Source organism: Megascapheus bottae, chromosome 13, assembly GCF_031878675.1.
Source record: "Megascapheus bottae isolate mThoBot1 chromosome 13, mThoBot2.hap1, whole genome shotgun sequence".
NCBI lineage: Eukaryota > Metazoa > Chordata > Mammalia > Rodentia > Geomyidae > Megascapheus > Megascapheus bottae.
Genome location: NC_143521.1, coordinates 4,996,990 through 5,018,485, shown reverse-complemented (window position 1 = coordinate 5,018,485; position 21,496 = coordinate 4,996,990). Strand labels below are relative to the sequence as shown.

The 21,496-nt window shown below is 35.6% G+C and overlaps 1 protein-coding gene across 1 annotated transcript in view; it reads left to right on the top strand.

The window, feature by feature from the left end:
* Positions 1 to 19,764, top strand: part of Glrb (glycine receptor beta) — an 80,847-nt gene extending 61,083 nt beyond the window's left edge. The window contains exons 9-10 of the mRNA XM_090343203.1: positions 5,970 to 6,262; positions 16,935 to 19,764. Coding sequence (XP_090199329.1) covers positions 5,970 to 6,262; positions 16,935 to 17,231 — 590 coding nt within the window. The 3' untranslated portion in view covers positions 17,232 to 19,764. The remainder of the gene's footprint in view (positions 1 to 5,969; positions 6,263 to 16,934) is intronic.
* The last annotated feature ends 1,732 nt before the right edge of the window (positions 19,765 to 21,496 follow it).

Here is a 21,496-nt window from a genome sequence, read left to right as displayed (position 1 = left end):
AAATACAGCAATAAGAAACATTTCTAGTAATAAGCATTTTAGATATGGGATTTTCTACTCAGATCTTTTTGTAATAGAAAATGTGATCAAGTATTCAAAATCATATGTTTTGGAAGTAATGGTAGGCTATTACTTGAAGGTGGTGTTTGGTTTTGAGTCAATATTTTAATCTACACTCGATTTTATCAGTGTTTATGAGATCAAATATTTTCTGTGTATTCGGGGTATTGCTCACAATTAATCACTTCTACTTTTTCTTTTATTAAATACATTTTGTTAAGTAAAATTACTTTAAAAGATTAGTGAAGTTTAAAAACCCTCGTAGTACCACAATTAAAAGCAATTCGATGTTTGGATAGAAATCTTTCTATAAATACAGAAGATAACAAGTAAGATAGTGGCATTAGGGAGAAAAGCTGGCTTGTCAGGTGAAGTCTCAGGAGAGGGGATCTCAGACGTAGAAATGACAGAAGTGAAGCAGAAACCGGGGATAGTTAGAAGATGGCTGTGTGGGCTTGGACAGGAATCCTCAGGGCACGACCCTGAGACAGGGTCGTGCCTGGGTGGTAGGGATCAGTGAGGAGGTTAACATACAGGCAGAGGGAGGCCAGTGAAGACATGTCCCAGTTAAGCCAGTTATAAGACTGTACCACATGATCTGATGTGGAATGCATATTCCCCAAAAGACCCCAAAAGACTTTAGAACATGAACCACCACCAATGTTGGCCAAGTTTGATTTTAATCCATTTCCTTGTTGAAGATAGGATGTAAAGCAAGAGAAGAAAGGGGCTTGGGGCAATAATCCAGGTAAGTAATTCCATTGTACACTAGAGGGCAGGTGACAACTAAGGCTGAGATGATAAAAATGTATAGGTATGTGGAGGGAAAAAAAAAGTCAAGCCTAACATAAAGAATTCTTTTGCTTAAACACTGAAAAATGATATTAGCCATTAATTGAGGTGGGAAAAGCTCCAAGCAGACTTCTAGTTTCCCACACTATCCTAGCTCTTTAGATGGCTGCTGGGTGGACATAAACCCTAGGTACTTGATTAGCCTCGTCTTCTGCTCCTTGGCAGAGTGAAAGCTACAACAACAACTTTAAATTTGCTAGCATACAGGTGGTTTTTCAAGTAATGGGAGTGAATGGAATCATAGAGAATGAAGATAGAGAAGTTGCCTTAGGAGAGGCTGAAGGGAAATGGGATTGTTGTGTCTGAAGATTGCAGTTTGAGTGATGTTAGAGCTCTGCATTGGCACTCAATTCAACAACATACACCTATCTTTGCTGCTATAACTTCCTTGGTTTGAGGTGAAGACAGAGGAAAATCTCTTTGGATGAGCTTTAAGAGAGCAAGAGACAGACGCCAAGGCAGCCTGAAAGCAAATTGTGCTTGGTCAAAGCAAAGAGGGGAAAATAATGGGAATAAAAATGTTTTTCACTTGGTACATATAATTTGTATGTATTTACGAGCTACAAGTGTTTTCATTTAATTGTCTGCACAGTAAGATAGACAATTTTGATGAAAAACAATAGACAGTGAAGGAAAAGATGAAGAAACAGTGGGAGGAAAACAGGATGAGATCCTGGAAACACAAGGAGCCAGGTCCAGCAATGTGCTGTCACAGGCCAGGGAGTCATTGCTGCTGGTTGTGACTGTATAATTGTGTGGGTAGATTTTAGACTTTTCACAGCTAACTTAGGGTAGAAAGAGAAGCTGGGAGTTTTCAAGTGATACCAGTGACCATGTTGCCAGTTTATCAACTGGTTTCTAAATGATATTCCAATATGACTTTATCATGCTTTGTTCCTCCACCCAACAAGTAAAGGACATTTGGGTTGTTCCTACTTTGGGATTCTGACAGTGCAGACATTGGTGGGACATTGGTCTCATATCTTCACTAACACTTAATTTGCCTTACTACAGAGCCTACTTAACAGTCTCTAGTGCAATGATTAAAAGAATGACTTAGTGATGCTTGACTTCTGAATCTATGAAGAGTCGAACCACACACTACTGATTTGATATTTAGTTTACTTTCAGGGTGGCTAGGAACTTGCTGTAAAGTTTTAATAAAGTAGTTTGCTGAGGGCTTTTCTTAAGGATGTATTGTGAGTTTTCAAAATGAATAGTTTTTATTTATTTATTTTTATTTGTGTTCCTATAGTAGTGACCTTGAATTGATCTTAAAATATACATCAACTGATTTCTGGTTGCTTTGAGCTATCATGCTTAGCACAGAGACTCTCAATATTCTGTTTTCTTTTTATGTTTGACTACAGCACTTTCCAACTTTCATTCCCAATACTGCAAAATGACCAGTTCTTGTTTATCTTGATTAGCTAAGCTGATTAATTCTATTGATAGTTACAACACAAAAGCTTTGATTTCACTACTTTTTGTTTGCTTTCTTTTTATTGATTGTTCACTCATATTTATTTTCTTTCTACTTACTTTGATTCAATTTGTCACTCCCAAATTAATATAGTTCTTAGTATTCTCTATCAAATGTGATATAAAATCTATCACAGTGCTTTTAAAGCCTTCTGTATCCTATTCTCTATAATAAATTTCCTAATATATTAGGGAAAGTGTTCAAGCACATCAGTTGACTTTTCACATAAAATATAATTACACACAAACAAACTGACTAACGGAGGGTATATTTGGGGGAGGAATCCAAAGTCATAACTCCTCTGAACAGCGAAAGTACTGCCTATCAAAACAACTATCAGGAAGTGGATACGTGTTTTGGGAACTGGGTAAAGTGAGGTGGAGGTTAGGCACAGGAACAGACTGAGGGAGGCTGGACAAATGCTGCCATTATAGTCCATGTATATTATGCATAAAACAGACCGTTTAATGTGAAGGTTGAGATGGGAAGGGGAAAATGGAGGATAATGAAGGAAAGGAAGGAAGGAAAGAAGGAAGGAAGGAAGGAAGGAAGGAAGGAAGGAAGAAAGGAAAAGAGAAAAGTACCATGGAACTGCAGCCACAGCCATCATTGTACTCTGTCTCAAGGCATTAAGACTTGTTTTTGATTGATAGGTTTATACCTAAAATTTGAAAAAGAATATAATTGACTCAGAAAGATGGTCTACCAACTTAATATCTGCAGATATTGAGAGTGGAATCATTAATAAGATCTTGGAATTTTCTCTCCCATTCCTGTTCTAGGTTAGAAAATCTTGGGATTTATACTATTGACCAGGGAGAGTTTGGTAGTACTAGGCTAGAAATCAGGAACTGGGCAGATGCACTATGTCTTGAGTCTTGTTCCTAGTGTTTTGTTTTAGTTATGCTTTGGGTAGGGTCTTGCTTTTTAGTGTGGGCTAGCCTGGACTATGCCTCTCATGTAGCTAAGAAGACACACATGTGTCAGAGTACCTAGCCTTTCTGTTGAGGTACTTTCTCATTCCTTGCTCTGACATTCCTTGAAGTTCAATTCTTCTAATCTCAGACACCTGACTAGATGAGATGAGACTACATGTGAACCACTTCCCTGCAAACTTGTTTTTTGTCAGTTGTGGGATTTGAACTTTGAGCCTGAGCATTGTCCTTGAGCTCTTCAGCTCTGACTAGTGCTCTACCTCTTGAGCCACAGTGCCATTTCTGGTTTTTCTGGTAGTTAGTTGGAGATAATAGGCTGGCTTTGAACCAAGTTTCTCAGAACTAGCCCCCTGAGTACCTAGGATTACAGGCATGAGCTACGAGCACCTGTCTACAAAGTTTTAAAATATATTTATATAGGTATATTAATTTATTGTTAGTTTATCTTCAGAACTGAGGATAATAGTAAATTAGAAAATAGTAAATTGGGTGCTTACCTAATATTGTGTCTTTACATATCTAATATTGATTTCTCTTGAAATGTGACTACATTTTTCTGAACGTCATTTTAACTAGTAACCTTAGATCTTAACTAATTTTCTTTAAAACTGGACACTTGTCAGAAGCTTTTTTATTGAAGAATTTATTAACATTGATTTTTACATCATATTTCAAATGATGTATTTAACAAACAAGTATTCAAAAAGGGAATCTCTATATATAATCACTGGCACTTAGATTTTAGAACATAATTAAAATTAGGCTGAGGGTTTGCTTGTTGTAGATATATATTACTCTATGTAATAAAGATTTTGAGATATGATAATTAAAAAATATTGTCGGGGCTGGGAGTTTGGCCTAGTGGTGGCGTGCTTGCCCAGCATGCACGAAGACCCAGGGTTCCATGCCTCAGTACCATATATATAGAAAAGCTGGAAATGGTGCTGTGACTCAAGTGGTAGAGCTCTAGCCTTGAGAAAGCCCAAGGACAATGCTCAGGCCTGAGTTCAAGCCCCAGGACTGACAAAAAAAAAAGAATAATGTCTTCAGCGTTTTATTGGTTACAACTAGCAATGTAGTATCTACCAAATATAGAAGAGAGAGAAAAAGAAAACCTATTCAAGAAGCATTTAGTGATTAGAATGCTGTATTGAGTAATTCTGAGAGATATTCAAATTTAAGCAGAGAAAACTACAGAGCCCAAGTGAGAGGGACTTATGAAGGCTACTTAAACGTTACCTTCCTGACTTAAGGTGAGTCTCCTCTAACCCTGACCAAGCCTCCCAGTGTGTTTGGGGTAGCCAGTGTCAAAAAGTCATGTCTCCTCATCCCCTTCCTAAAAATAGCAAGTGGGAAGAAAACATTGCATTATTGTAATTTTTGTGGTTTTATTCTTAGCCTTAACTATCTTACCTCAAGTGATCTGTATTATGTTTGATTTCCATATATAGCTAATATTACAAAAAAAAACAAGAATTTCCTTCCTTTCCTTGAAATGTTGGGATCATTTAAATTTTTTTAGAAATAAATTGGAATAGAGGTGTCTAGTTTGTTTCTTCTATTGTGTTTTAGATTGTGAAAAAATTGTATCAGAAAATATCCTTGCATGTTCTATTCTTGCTCAGATTTAGTTGTCCTTACAACTGAAATCTCCCTAAAACAAAGTAGAAAACTGAAGTAACACTCTCTAATCAGAGACTAGGGAAGTAACACTCGTTCCTCATAGCTGTTGGCAGTAGTTTAGACATTTTTACCTTTTAAACCATATTCTGATTTAAGCCTTGCTCTTAATTTCTGTTTTTGCTTTTTTTTTTTTTTTTGCCATTACTGGGCTTGAGCTCAGGGCCTGAGCACTGTCCTTGGACTTCTTCAAGGCTAGAGCTCTACCATTTGAGCCACAGCACAATATCTGGCTTTTTCTATGTATGTGGTACTGAGGAATCGAACCTGGGTTTTTGTGCATGCTAGGCAAGCACTCTACCACTAGGCCAAACTCACGGCCACTTAATTTTTTTTGCTCAAGGCTAGCTCTTTCCCACTGAACCACAGGTCCAATTCCAGCTTGTGGTAATTAATTGAAGATAAGTGTCTCATAGACTTTCCTGCCGGAGCTAGCCTTGACCATGATCCTCAAATCTCAGCCTTCTGAGTGGCTAGGATTATAGATATAAGTCATCAGTGCCTGGCTTAATTTCAATTTATTTTTAAGCAGGGCACTGTTTGTGGCTCACACTTTATTCCTACTCAGTAGGCTGAGGTCTGAGGATCCTGGTTGAAAACCAGCCCATGCAGAAAAACTGAAAGACACCTCCAACTAGCCAGTAAAAAGCCAGAAGCAGAGTTCAAGTGGTAGAAAATTAGAGCCTTGAGTAAAAAATTGAGCAGAAAACCTGATATCAAGCACCGGTACTAGACAAATTTCTATTTATTTTTAAAGTAATTATTTACACATATTATTATATTCCTCAACCATAATCAGTAATCTTTGCATAGAAAACATGTTTCTATTACTGTATTCTGGTCCTTGAGTTTTTCAGGAATGTAGTGAATTGTTCGTGGTCCATGGAAAGTTACTGGTGAGGAAGCTGAGGAAAGAACAATGCAGATCATTTCACAACTGTTTCTTTGTCTGCCTCTAGGCATTTTCTCAGTGCTCAGCTTGGCTTCTGAGTGCACCACCCTGGCTGCTGAACTTCCCAAAGTGTCCTATGTAAAGGCTCTTGATGTGTGGCTCATCGCTTGCCTTCTCTTTGGGTTTGCCTCCCTGGTGGAGTACGCCGTTGTCCAAGTGATGCTGAACAACCCCAAAAGAGTGGAAGCAGAAAAGGCCAGGATCGCTAAGGCAGAGCAAGCAGATGGAAAGGGTGGGAATGCAGCTAAAAAGCACACTGTGAATGGCCCGGGCACTCCTGTCCACATTAGCACTCTGCAGGTGAGAATGTTTTTCTCTGTTAAGTCATTACATTCATTTTCTAGGCACTGGGACTAACCCTTCTTTAAAGGATTAGCTGCAGTTTTAAGGGTCATGTAACATTTTAATCAAAGACTCTTCATGAAGAGCAGGGAGAACATTTTTGCTAGGTAGAATTACCCTAACTTACAGAAGTGATGGTGTTGATGTGTGAATGATCTTCTTTTGCTGCCTGTCCTCGGGCCTGAACTCAGGGTCTGGGTGTTGTGCCTGAACTTTATTACTCTAGCACTTGAGCCACAGCTCATTTCCAACTTTTGTTTTTATTGTATTTAATTGGAGATAAGAACCTCATTCACTTCTCTGGCCTGGTTAGCTTTGAACCTCTGTCCTCATATCTCAGCCTTCTGAGTAGTAAGGATTACAAACATGAGCCCCCAGCACCTGGCATTAGATTGTGTATTAGAGCATTTAAACTTAGTATAATTATTAGTATATATTGAGGCTGCCATCTGAATTTTATTTTCTAATTTCATTGTTTCTTTGTTTTCTTTTTCCTGGTTTTGAGGGAGTGACTTGTGGTAGAATTCCAATTTGAGCACGATATGTTGTTTTAAGCGCATTTTCTCATATTAGTACCTCATTGCTTCCTCTAGACATTGTTTTGTATATGTAACTTTTACCACAGCCTTCATGTATCATCATTTAACTACTTTTGTGATGTAACATGGCATTACTTCCCATTGTTTCTTTGTTTGCTTCTATATATGTCATAAATATTGTTCCTACATACATTTAGGATCACACTAGAGAGTATTATAGATTTTATTTTCTTATCAAAAATAGTTTCTAAAATAAATCCTGATATTCCAAGGTTATGTTTTATTGCTTCACTTCTGTTTGAAGAATTCCTTTGTCCCTTATTTTGGGTAAACTCTGTTGATGACTCTGAGGAGGTCTGATTTGGTGTGATTTCTCTTTGATTCCTGCAAGGTATTTTCCTGGGATATAAGGTTGTGGGATGGAAGTTCCAACACCTAATTTGTGCTACTTCATTCTGGCCACCATGGTTTCTCATGACACTAACCATTCTTGTTGTTTAGTCCCTGTAAGTAAAGTGTCACTTATCTCTGAATTCCAATGAGGTTGATTTCAATTTTGAAAGACTAGAAGTTTAATTATAAGGAATCCTTGAATGGATCTCTTTGGATTAGTTTTGTTGGGACTTTGTTAACTGGTGCAAAATGTAGATTTAGATCTTGCTCTACATATGGAAGCTTGCACTTATTCTTTCTTTCTTTTCTTTTTTCATCTTTTTTGGGGACAGTCCTGGGGCTTGAACTTAGGGCCTGGGCACTGTCCTTGAGCTTTCTCAAGGCCAGCACTCTACCACTTGAGCCATAACATCACTTCTGGCTTTTTCTGTGTATATGATACTGAGGAATTGAACCCAGGGCTTTGTGCATGCTAGGTAAGCACTCTGGCACTAGGCCACACTCCTTTGAGTGGTTTCTCAGACTTGTTCTCCTTCTCTCTGCCCAAGGCTTTGATAACACAAATACTAGATCATTTATAGTTCTGTGTTCCTAGGGCTCTATTCTTTTTTTTCTACTCAGTTTTCTCTTTGTCACTGAGATTGAGCATCACTTTCTGTTCTTTCATTTCCCTGGTTATTCCTTTGCAGTACTGTTTTTCTTTTGATCCCAAAACAAGTTTGTAATTTGGTTATTGTATTTTTCACTTCTAAACTTTCCATTGATATGCATGCATACGTGTGTGTGTGTATGTGTGTGTGTGTGTATGAATTTTGTTGGCAGTTTTTCTTTGCAGAGACATTCTGTCTTTCAGTTTTTGCAATCATATTTGTTATTTCTTCTTGTATTAGAGAATGAGCCCAGAACCCAGAAAAAATGGTTTATTAAATTGAAGCATAAACTTGAAGTTTTATTCTATCATAAGGAACAAATCTTATTTTTATACTTCAACAAGTAAAATGGGCCTTTAAAAATAAACACTGTGGGCTGGGAGTTTGGCCTAGTGGTTAAAGTGCTTGCCTAGCATGCATGAAGACCCGGGTTCGATTCCTCGGTACCACATACATAGAAAAAAGCCGGAAGTGGTGCTGAGGCTCAAGTGGTAGAGCTCTAGCCTTGAGAAAGTCCAAGGACAGTGCTCAGGCCCTGAGCTCAAGCCCAGGACTGGCAAAAAAAAAATAAACACTGTATCCATATGATATATGTATTTTGAAATGGGATTCAAAATTATAATATGAGCCCCCAAATGAGTTTGAGTTAAAGTGCATATCAACTATATTAAATCTATAACTTGATAGATTCATATGTTTATTAGATACCTGGAAATGAAAAGAAAAACATAAAAATGGAAATATTTTAATTATGACCTAGTTATTCAATGGTTTTTGCAATGGTTTAGGATTCAAAATGCATTTGTTCCAGTGGATTTTGATTTATAAAACATTATTTATCTATTTGTTTGTTTTTTGCCTGTCCTGAGGCTTGAACTCAGTACTTGGGCTTTGTCCAAAAGCTTTCTCAAATCTAGTGCTCTACTAGTTGAGACACGGCACCACTTCTGTGTTTTCCTGTGTATATGGGACTGAAGAATTCAACTCAGGGCTTCATGCATGCCAGGCAAGCACTCTATCACTAGGCCACACTCCCCGCCCCAAAACACATTTGTTTTATTTTATTTTATTTTTTATTGTCAGGATAATATATAGAGGGGTTACAGTTACATTCGGCAGGTAGTAGGTGCATTACTTCTTGAACACTGATATTCTTCTCATGTTTTTGTCCCTGTTTTCCTTCTCCAACTCCCTCCCAATCATCTTTTTCCCCCTTCCCTTCCCTTCCCTATTTCAAAATAAATGTATGTACAATATACCAGGTAACAAAGTCAGATAAAGTAACAATATGAAAAACACATTTTTAATAAGATGATTTACTTCTTTAGACAGAATAACAATATAAATTTGTAAAAGTATAATGGAATTTAAAATGCAGAAAAATTTAAGAGTTTATTAAAAACTAATATTGTGCTTACTAAGAAAGTAAATTGTAATAAAAACAAAAAGATTTAAAATCTAGTTTTTCGTATAACATTGATAACTGTGATTGTAACACAAAATATACCATGTGTAGAACAGTGTTGGGTTTTTTTTTTCTCACTGTAAAGGTGGCATGTTTTTAGCCTGTTCAATATTGTGTGACTAGTTTCTCTCGGGTATTTCTCTTTTCATTCAAGCAAAAAAGTTTGAGCATCTTAAGTTGTTACTGTTATCCTATTTCCTTTTTGTTATTTTTTTTTTTTTTGTGTGTGTGTGTGTGTGTGTGTGTGTGTGTGTGTGAGAGGGAGAGAGAGAGAGAGAGAGAGAGAGAGAGAGAGAGAGAGAGAGAGAGAGAGAGAGAGAGAGAGAGAGAGAGTCATGGGACTTGAATTCACCACACAGAAGCTGTCTTATTTACTGAAGTCTATGCTTTACCATTTGGAACCACAACTCCACTACCAGTCTCCTAGTGGTTAACTGGAGATAAGAGTTTTCACAAGGACTCTTGTGCCACAGCAGATTTTGAATCACAATCCTCAGGTCTCATCCTTCCAAGTAGCTAGGATTACAAGCATGAGACATTGGAACCCAACCCATCATCCGATTTCCAACGCTTAAATGTACACTACATACAGTGCTTTGTTAGACCAAAAGAAAATAAGGAAACAGTAGTCATGCCTACAATTTCGAATGCATTAAAAATAAGTTGCTGTTGATTTACAAATAAGATTGTTGTTTCTTTATGGCATATACATGTCTTAAAAATAAGCACTGGGCCAGGAGTTTGGCCCTAATGGTATAGTGCTTGCCTAGCATGCAGGAAGACCTCAGTACCACATACATAGAAAAAAGCAGAAATGGTGCTGAGGCTCAAGTGGTAGAGCTCTAGCCTTGAGAAAGTCCAAGGACAGTGCTCAGGCCCTGAGGTCAAGCCCAGGACTGGCAAAAAGAGAAAGCATTAATTTAAACTGGGTAAGAATATATCAGATTATTTCCTCTCAACAATTTTTATCATACAGAAGAACCTAATTCCCATTAGGCCATGCCTATGTCTTCAATCAAGAAAGATTATTTCTTGAAATGTATAAAATAGAATTACTTTAAATGTGTATGGATTCAGAATTTAAGAGATCACAAAGAGAATCTAAGTGGCAAGTGTCCATTATGTTATCAAGCTACTTCAGTTTTGTGACTATTAACTTTTAGAAGTCATATAAGTTTATATGATGATAATAAATGAAAAATATTGATAATAAGAAAAACTGAGGATTAAGAAGTACCCATTAATATAGCAAAATGTACTTTAACAGTGTTAGATAGGATTATGGTTTTATTTAAATAGATCATTTTGTTCTTTATGTGATATGAATATTGAAAATGGTTCTTATAAACTCTTGTACATTCATGTATATATTTAATAAAATGATAAGATCTCCATAGCATTAAGTAAAAATTAGCATTTTTGTGTGTGTATTCTTGTTGATAAATGGAACAAGAAAAGACTTGACAACTACTTTATGAACCATAACTTATTTAAGAACCTTGGGGACTCTTACAAGCAGAAAATTGCTTCACTAACATTTGCATACAAAAGTGCACGCACACACACACACACACACACACACACACACATAAAACTACTGCTTGTAAATACAAGAATCCTCAAATATATTTGAGCAATACTTTAATGAATGATGTATCTAAAAACCTAACATGTCTCAAATAACATATCTAAGAATGCATTTGTATGTTATTAATATTAAAGAAAAGCTAACATTGAAATTTCTGCAGAGGCTGGGAATGGGGCTTAATGGTAAAGTGCTTGCCTATTATGCATGAAGCCCTGGGTTTGATTACTCAGTATCACATAAACAGGAAAAGCTGAAGTAGTGCTGTGGCTCACGTGATAGAGTGCTAATTTTGAGCAAAAGAATCTCAGGGATAGTGCCCAGGCCTTGAATACAAGCCCCAGGACTTACAATAAATAAATAAATAAATAGCTACAGAAGCAAAGTATAGTACTATATAAATGAAATTAAGATTTTAACATATCAATACTAAATTTATGGTCTACTATATAAATCTGGTCACATGGTTTGTTACTTGCAGACGCTAAGACATGTAAAAAATAACTTATAATAAGTGCATTTCCATGGGAAATTCACTTCATTGTTATTTATGAAAAACAAATAGGAGGGCCGGGAGTTTGGCCTAGTGGTTAAAGTGCTTGCCTAGCATGCACCAAGAACCGGGTTCAATTCCTTGGTACCACATACATAGAAAAAAAAGCCAGAAGTGGTGCTGAGGCTCAAGTGGTAGAGCTCTAGCCTTGAGAAAGTCCAAGGACAGTGCTCAGGCCCTGAGTTCAAGCCCAGGACTGGCAAAAAATAAAAAATAAAAAAAATAGGAGAGAACAACTGAGAAAATAAAAATAAGCCATAGGAAGTCATGCTTCCCATGTCAATTGTAGAAATTAATGTGCTTTGTTGTTTGGCAAGTAGATCCTGAAGCAGAGTTAGTGCCTGTATACAGTTTTGAGAATTTTAAAGGAGAAAGAAATTACTGCAGTGTCATAGCATTCTAGACGTTGAAGATTGTTTTGATGGTATGAGGATTACGCAAAGATCTGACATACTAGCTTTTAACTTTTACTCCAATCAAAGCAATGATTTATGTCACAAAACTTAGCTAATCTTGTCTTTTTTCATAAAAATATATTTCTCTTTATTCAGATTTTTAGAAAACATCATATAGTAAGCATTTTAATTTTTTATCTTAATCTTTTTTTTTGCCAGTTCAGGGCCTTGAACTCAGGGCCTGAGCACTGTCCTTGAGCCTCAGTACCATCTCTGCCTTTTTTTCAATACATAAAAGTCATTTACTGTGAATCTGCAAACCAAAATATATCTAATTTTTAACTATATTCAGATATACAAAATGTATCATAGTCTACATTACCCTCATTCACACAAATAACTGCATTTATCCTGTTTTCCTCTCTCTCCTTTGTCTTCTTTTTTTTCTCTCTGTTGCAAGGTAGATTTACTTTTTTATTGTAATATATAGAGGGATTACAATTATATTCACCAGATAGAGGGTACTTCTCACGCATTGATACCCCTTCTCATGTTTTTGTCCCTATTTCCCTCCCCTAACCCCCTCCCACTCATCTTGTTCCCCCTTCCCTTTCCTATTTCAAATAAATAAATAAACATATATACCAGGTGTATATATAAATTTACAATATTCATACAAATATACAATATACCAGGTAACAAATTCAGATACTGTAATAATATGAGATTAACCAAAGGGCAACAAAAGAGAAGAGAAATAACCTAGTACATTAAGAACAACAATCATTCAAGATAAAGCTCTTGTTTCCATATCCTGGAGATCCTTTCATTTAGCCTCATCCTATAGGGCCTTATATATCTAGGTTTTGAGCTACGGCATCTTTCGGAGAACACATGAAGCTGAATCTCTCAGCACGGTCTGTTGGCTGCAGGTCTGTCTGTAGCAATAATAGGCAAGGTACGGATGCCCTGGGTAAAAGCACTGTACACACATGTGCACATGCAGTGGAGCCTAGTCGGTAGACTAATTGCTGAAAGGAGTCATCTTTAAAGTTAAACTTGGACAACCTAAATGGAATAGGAAACAACTAGAGGCTAAAATTTTAAAAAAAATGTATATAACTCCACAATAACATTTATTTTTTAGTTACTACCTTTGTTCCCTTTCTTGCTCCATTAACTCATTAGCTACATCTAATGTGTCATGTTACACACATTTATCCGGATGTTTGGATGGTTACATCCACACAGATACAGAGTCAGCTCTTTCAGGCTCAGGACAGCTTTCCCACTAGGTAGGCTGTGATTGCACATTTTAAAAGTGGGGTGATTAATGTACTATGTTGTCTCTCATCTCCTTTGCTGTCCCTTGGTTATCTCATATTGTTATAGTATCTCACTTTGTTATCTGATATATTGAATTTATTTGTATTTGGATATTTGAAATTTGATAGGGAAGGGGGGAAAACCAAGACGGGTGGGGAGTGTGGGGGGGGAGGGAAATGGGTACCAAGACATGTGAAAGGGTATCAATGTATGTGAATTAATGCACCTTCTATCTGGCAAATATCATGTAACCCTTTTACTAATTACAATAAAAAAAATAAAATATAAAAGTGGGGTGAGATGGAGTTTGTTAGGAAAATCTGCTTTTTCCCAATTTGTCCTACCACAACTAAAATAAAAACCATTAAAAAAGAAGTCCTTTCTATCTGGGCTATTTTTTTAATGAGCAGTCTCTCTGTAAGTCAATATATTAACTCCTCAATTTCTGTTTCTCCTTATCAACATGTTCCAGGTACATGTTTCATCTTTTCAAAAAGTTCTTAGCCAACAGGTTTGAGAAAATATAGATGTGGTCTACATTTATAATAACAAAGTCAGTATTTGTCTACTATTGTAAAAGAATATAAAAATGGTTTAATCAGGAAAAAATTAAATAACAATTGTGTAATGTTAAGGATACAATGTGTTGATTGGCAGGAGTAATAAATTCTTATGCTCTTGTCATTGCATTCAGTGTCTTGCATACTTTTGCAGTTCATCTCTGAACATTTCATCTGGCACTTGCCAAGGAAATGTCTATCAGCATTTGTTGAAATAAAGGACAGTCTCCTGGTTGCTAAAATACTCTTAGAGAATAAGATTCATGCTTTTATCCAATTATAACCTTGCAAAATATAAATAGAACTATATAACTACTTGATGTATTATAAAAGGAAAGAAAAAACTGGAGTAATTATGATATAGAACAAATGAACAATGAGATGGTTTGTTCTTTAGTAAATTCCTGACACATGTCAATAATGAAAATTCCAAGGGTGGATCAAGAAAGTCAGGAGGCTGGGCTCTAGTAGCTCACTTCTGTAATCCTAGCTACTCAAAAGGCTCACATCTGAAGATTGTGGTTCAAAGCCAGCCTGGGGAGGAAAGTCTATGACACCCTTTTTTTTTTTTGTCAGTCCTGAGCCTTGAACTCAGGGCCTAAACACTGTCCTTGGGCTTCCTCAGGGCTTGAGATCTACCACTTTTGCCACAACACTACTTCTTTTTTCTATGTATTTGGTACTGAGGAATTGAAACCAGGTCTTCATGCATGCTAGGCAAGCACTCTACCACTAGGCCAAGCTCCCAGCCCCCATGACACTCTTATCTCCAATAAACTACTCACAGAACTCTGAAAGTGGTGCTGAGGCTCAAGTAGTAGAGCATTATCCTTGAGCACAAATAGATTTAGGGACACCACTCAGACCCTGAGTTCAAGCCCCAGGACTAGCTAAAGGAAAAGAATCTACATTATATCTCTGTGTCCTTTTGTTACAATGTTATACTAAGGCATTGCAGATTAACCTACACACCTCTGATTCTTTCTGGGCATTTTTTATTGCTTGTGAGAGTTCAGTTGGAGTTAATTATTGATTTGGTGATGAACTGATTCAGTTAACAAATTAGAGATTAGGAGTTGACAGATCTCTGTACCATATAGTCTAGCTGAGGTAAATATAATTTTTTATGCTTTTTGAGTATGGTTGTTTAATTGAACAAGTTGGAAATGCCTGACACTAGAAAGTCTCTGCTTCTGTGATCATTCTTGATTTTTTTTTTGTGGGTCTTGTTAAGAGATAGTCTGTCTTATTAGAGGGACAAATATGTAGGTTGTTTATAAGCAATCCCATTAGAAATAGGATCAATAAGGAAATCAAACCTCACAGTTCAAGATTTCTGCAATACCTACATTTTGTATTCTATTGTGTGTGTCATTTTTACATATTAGAACAAGGATAGACTTTTATTTTCTCACTATTTAAGTGGCTCATGCCTATAATGCTAACTGCTCAGGAGATTGGGATTTGAAGACTGAGGTTTGAAGGAAGCTTTGTAAGACCAACCTTTAAAACCTTTATTTACAATTAACCAGCAAAAATCCAGAAGTGGAGCTATGGTGCAAGTGAGAGAGCAATAGTCTTTCCAAAAATAATCCAAGCAAAGGAGCTGGTATTTTGTGTGCTCCTTTTGTTAAATTCCATAAACTGTTGAATTTCTGTTTTGATCTCCTTGATGACCCACTGGTGATTCAATAATGTGTTGTTCAATCTCCATGCATTACAGGGTTTTACTTGGTGGAGATTGGTTTTCTGTTCCAACTTAATTCCCTTGTTGTCTGAGAGAATGCAGGGAATAATTTCAGTGTTTCTAAATCTGCACAGGTTTGCTTTACGCCCTAAAATGTGGTCTATTTTAGAAAATGTTCCATGTGCTGCTGAGAGAATGTATATTCTGGTGTTGCTGGGTAGAATAATCTGCAGATGTCTGTTAGGTCTAATAAGGCCACGTAAGATGAAGCTAAATGAAAGGATCTGCAGGATATGGAAACAAGAGCTTTATATTATGTTATTGTTGTTCATTATGTACTATGTTATTTCTCTTTTCTTTTGTTGCCCTTTAGTTAATCTGTAATATTGTTACAGTATCTGACTTTGTTACCTGATATATTGTGTATATATATTTGTTTGTTTATTTAAAATAGGAAAGAGGAGGTGGGTAAACAAGATGATGGGGAGGGGATGGAGAGAGGGAAATGGGGACAAAAACATGAGAAGGGGTATCAATGTATGAGAGGTAATGTATCCTTTATCTGGTGAATATAACTGTAACCCCACTACACATTACAATAAAAAATTTAAGTAATACAATTCCACTATAATTTTATATTCTAGCAGCCAGACTATGTAAGATTCATATGTCTTTCGTGTAAAATCTATGAATTTGTATTGCTGCAACCTCACTAAAAAACCTGTATCCAAATGGTAAATATTTTTTGATGTAAGTTAAATAAATGTTGTGGGAAAAGAGAAAAAAAATCCAAGCAAGAGGAGAAGGTCCTGAGTTCAAGCCCCAGTACACTCACAAAAGAAAAAAAAAATTCTAAAAACATCACAAGCCTGGTAATATCTAAAATAAATGTTGATTTGTGTTTTGAATCCTCAACATGAAATAAGCAAAAGCTTATTCTATTACATAAAGCTTATTTAGGCAGTATTTTGAATGTTTGAGCAATCTGATAGTTTAAACACATGACTATTACCTTGTTGATTCTTTCTTGGGAAAACATAGTCTCTTATGAAGATAGTGATTTAAAAGTATTTATTTGTTTTACCAATAAAATATCAGATGTTTTATCAATAAAAAGATTCTAAATAAGGTCTATATTTAATATAATTTGCTATACTAAATTATAGTACATGTATACATATCTGGTAATATATACATGATGCACATATACATATGTACCTATACATGTACACATGCATATATAAATACTTATGGTATATACACACAGGTACATATGTGGTACATGTATACATATACATATATTTGATGTATTCATTATGGAACATAAACACATATGGTACCTATACATATTTTATTGTTAATAGCACATAATTATGTACCATCTGTTTCATGACTAATTTAAAAATTATTTTAAAATCAGATTTTTTTTATCAATAAAAAGATTCTAAATATGTCTATCTTTAATTTTTATCTTCAGGTTGGTGAGACCAGATGCAAAAAGGTTTGTACTTCTAAGTCTGATTTGAGATCTAATGACTTCAGCATAGTTGGAAGCCTACCAAGAGATTTTGAACTATCCAATTATGACTGCTATGGAAAGCCTATTGAAGTCAACAATGGACTTGGGAAATCCCAGGCAAAGAACAATAAGAAGCCTCCCCCCGCCAAACCTGTTATCCCAACAGCAGCAAAGCGAATCGATCTGTATGCAAGAGCATTATTTCCTTTCTGCTTCTTGTTCTTCAATGTTATATATTGGTCTATATATCTATGATAAGTCTTTTCCATTTGTATAAGATGAAAGCCCATCTCATTGTGACAAACCCAATTCATAAATGCTGATCTGTGAAAACTTTTGCATTTTCATAGCAAAAAAATGCACTTTGAATGCCATTTGATTGCAATCAAATGAAGCACCTTACTTTTGAATGGCAGCATGATCCTGTAATGTCTGTGCTGTAATGGTGATGTATATATGTCTAGCAAACCTGCTGCTTCACTAATGAATAAAAGATCTGCCTACTACATAATATAAACCCAAACAATCATCTTCAGTTAATGTAACCTGCAAATTCTTCTGATAAACCTGATGAAACACTAGTATGCACGTCAACCCCATCAATGTCACCATTCTGATGTATGCAGCATTTCCAATTTCCTTCTTGTAGGTTTTAAAAAGAGCCATCTTATCCTTGTATGAATTTAGATGGTATTATTGCAGTTGAAGCAGTTATATAAAATATTGTTTAAGCTTTGTAAGTAGAAGCATATCAGTTATACTTATGCAGGTTCTGTGGAAAAATAAAATTCAGAAACTATTAATGTGTAAAATCAACTCCTTTAAAAGTGTGCCTGTGTTTCAAGATGCCATATAATAAAACATAGTAGGTATTTTTGAAACAAAAGGAAATCTGGGCTTACATGAATATCTATAGGATTCTGACTTCTGATAAAATAAAAGCAAATAAATGATAAATGTCTCAATTATGTACTTAAGATAAAAATCAATGTACTTAATGCACCTTAAAACAAATATATTTTCATGCATTTCATTTGTTGATACAAAGTACAAAAGAGCTTTGTGCCTTAATAACAATATCATGTATTTTGAATTGGCATGCAGTAGTAAATATGTACTTTCATGTCATTTTTAGGAATCTCAGAAGAAATAAGTACCTTATTCATAGGGGCAACTTGAGTTAGAAATATATATATATATATGTGTGTGTGTGTGTGTGTGTGTGTGTGTGCATCAAAGCATTTTAACACCTTTATTTTGTTTAAAAGCTGATATATTTTACATAAAATTTAAAATGTCTTATGAATTCACTCCCTTTGTTTATATGAATATTTTGTAAAATGTTACAAAACAACCAAGGACTGAGTAGTTTCTTTTCTTACTTTAGATTTCATTTCTAATTATGAGTTATTTTTCTGCAAAAAGTGTAGATGACTAAAATTACTTACTTTGATGTTGTTGTAACATGAAAGTCTTAGTCTTAAGGCTCCCCATTTCCTACCAGTGTCATATCTAATATACCTATTTCTTGATGCCACTACTAAAATTAGAGATTTCAGTAATTTACATAAAACTTTAGACCACAGTAGTATATAAGGTCATTGTTTAGAACGTTTTGAACAAGACTTTGAAATAGCCAATAAGCCAATTGGCCAATTAATTAATATAATAAAGTTAAATATATTTTGCTTAGGCAAAATGCCAGATAGAATTCAATGCTAGGCAGTTCATTGAAGAATTTAACTTTCATTAATCTTACTACTCATTAAATTTCTTATAGTACTCATAGTTACAAAATCATGCTCCATATATATCTGAATAATTTTGAAATAAAGTAAATAATCCTATGGAACTTCAATATTCTACCATAATCCATAATGTAACTATGTAGTTATCTCTATATATACACACATATATAATTATATCTAGTCATACATGTGATTTAAATCACTTATATTTTTATTTGTGATATTTGCTTATGGTATGTTTTTTAATCTATTGCAAATCGTATTCATACTCTAGACTTTTTGGTAGAAGATGTACCATATTGAAGACAGTTGTCACTATTTAAAAACATATTTGCTGGTTTGCTGAAAATCATGTGAATGATTTCTGTAATACACTGATAGTCTGTAAAGATTGATTTTCATACTCAAGTAGATATAAATATCTATCCCATAACTAAGTGTGTATGAATGATTATGATTTGTGTTTGCTAACGATTTGTGAATTAATTTTATTTTTAAAAATTATCTTTAAATAGTTATACAAGGGATTTCAATTCAACATGTAAGTTTATGAGTACAATCAATGTCACCCCTTCCATCATTCTCGCCCATCTTTCTGATAGTTCATAACCCTTTCTCTCAAAGAGTCAGTAACTTCAATCCAGGGCAATCTAACCTGTGTGGATGTTCCACATTTCCAACCTCTAGCTAAACCCTTAAATACTGAAGATAATGTAATGAGTAAAGGAAAGCATAAATGATCTATAGCTTCAAGTACAGTTTCTAAGTGTTAGGTCCACTGGGGAAAATGGCCCCTTGCTTTTTGGTCTCCCTTGGTATACGGATGACCCTTCCCTAGAAGTCCCCACCCCTACTCAGGTACCTGGCACATCTGTGATGTCATCACTTCTGCTGTTTCTTTCCTGCACGTCCCTGGAGTGACACCTTTCCCCTCCATTATTAGTTCTGCTCTTGCAGCCCTTCCCTTTCCCTTCCCCTTCCCATGCTCCTACTTTCCCTTCCCCTGCATCTCTTACACTTCCCTGTACCTTCTCTCTTGTACAATCCCCTCCAATAAACTTTTTTATGCTTGAACTCTCAGCAGTCTGGCACATACCAAGTTTTTACAGTTTTCCCATTTGATGTGTACTGGAGTTCTTCCAAAAGGGAAAAACTACTTTGGCCTTAATTTGACTTCTTTCCAAGTAGAAATATAGGTTTATTTATTTTTTGAAGGCCTTTATTCCTAATGCAAAACCAACTGTGTTACAAGAATACAGTAACAGGAATAAGGCCATGAGTTCCATCTCCAGCACTAAAACAAACAATTACTCCCCAAAAAATCACAATAAATGCCTTTGTGGATGAATGTGAATGTTTGCATGAGACTGATACTACAATGGATGTGCTGGATTAGAAGATGTCCACATTTAAATTGTAGGTAACTGCTTTCAAATTTCCCTCCAAAAACACTAAAACTGATTTTTGCCATCATATGCCCAATCAATCTCCTAGCCACCTCTCATACTCCATTTTACATTGTGGACATATTACTCTTTTATTTATAAAAAAGGAAAAGAAACTACTGTTTTAACATTGTTTCAGACTTCCAAATAAGCTGAAGAAACATTACATAGAAGTTCTATACATCTTTCATCCAAATTCTGCAAAATTTCATGTTTTTCTTTTCACGTTGGCTTTGCTTGGTTCCCACTACATGTACAGGAGATAAATGTTTCTAAATCTCTTAAAGCAAAATATCAGATAAAATGATCTTCAGTGCACTGAAGTTGTGTACTCCTGAAACACATGAAGTTTCTCTACGTAACTATAATAGTACAATGAACAATAAGATCTCACCATCTAGAGACTTAAATCAAATTTGCCAATTACCTCTCTATGGTCTGTTGCTATTCAAGATTCAGTCCAGGGACAGATACTGCATTTAATTGTGACATTAATTTCTTTAAAACAGAGCTGTTCAGTTATCTTCATTACTCAACAATCTAAAAACTTTCACATAACTGGGGTCTTCATGCATGTTTCGCAAGCACTCTATCATTAGGCCATTTAAACTCCCAGCCCAATACGATGCATCTTGATCAATATCACCTTTCTTTTGTCCTTTACCATGTTGAACAATGATCAGAGTAATAAATGTGGCTTGTTCCTTTTCTGTTCCATTAACTGATTAATGTTTCATTTCTTTTCAGTGTGCTGATCTTGAATGTAAACTTTTTCAAATACTCCTTTCAAGTAACACATATTTTATTCAATATTAAGTGTTTTAGTCATAAGAGTTCATCTCCAGTGGCAAATGAAATTAAAATATTTTCCTTTAGATGTGAAGAACTGAAATTAAGCTGATCTAAAAACACTCAATTTAGCATTTATATTAGGACAACTTGAGATTACATGCATAGGTGTAAAAAAAGATAGTTAAAACATTTAAATGTTTTTGTTCTATTCAATAACATTTTTTTGGTAGGTGGTGAGGCTTGAACTCTGGGCCTGGGCGATGTCCCTGAGCTCTTCAGCTCAAGGCTACCACCCTACTCCTGAAACCACAGCCCACTTCCGGTTTTCTAGTGGTTAGTTGGAGATGAAGATCTCCCGTACTTAGCTGGGTGCAGTGGCTCACTGCTGTAATCCTAGCAACTCAGGAGGCTGATATCTGAGGATCAAGGTTCAAAGCCAGCAGGGGCACAAAAGGACCTGAGACTATTATCTCCAATTAACTTCTAGAAAACTGAAAGTGGGAATTGGCTCAAGGGTAGGGCTATAGCTTTGAGC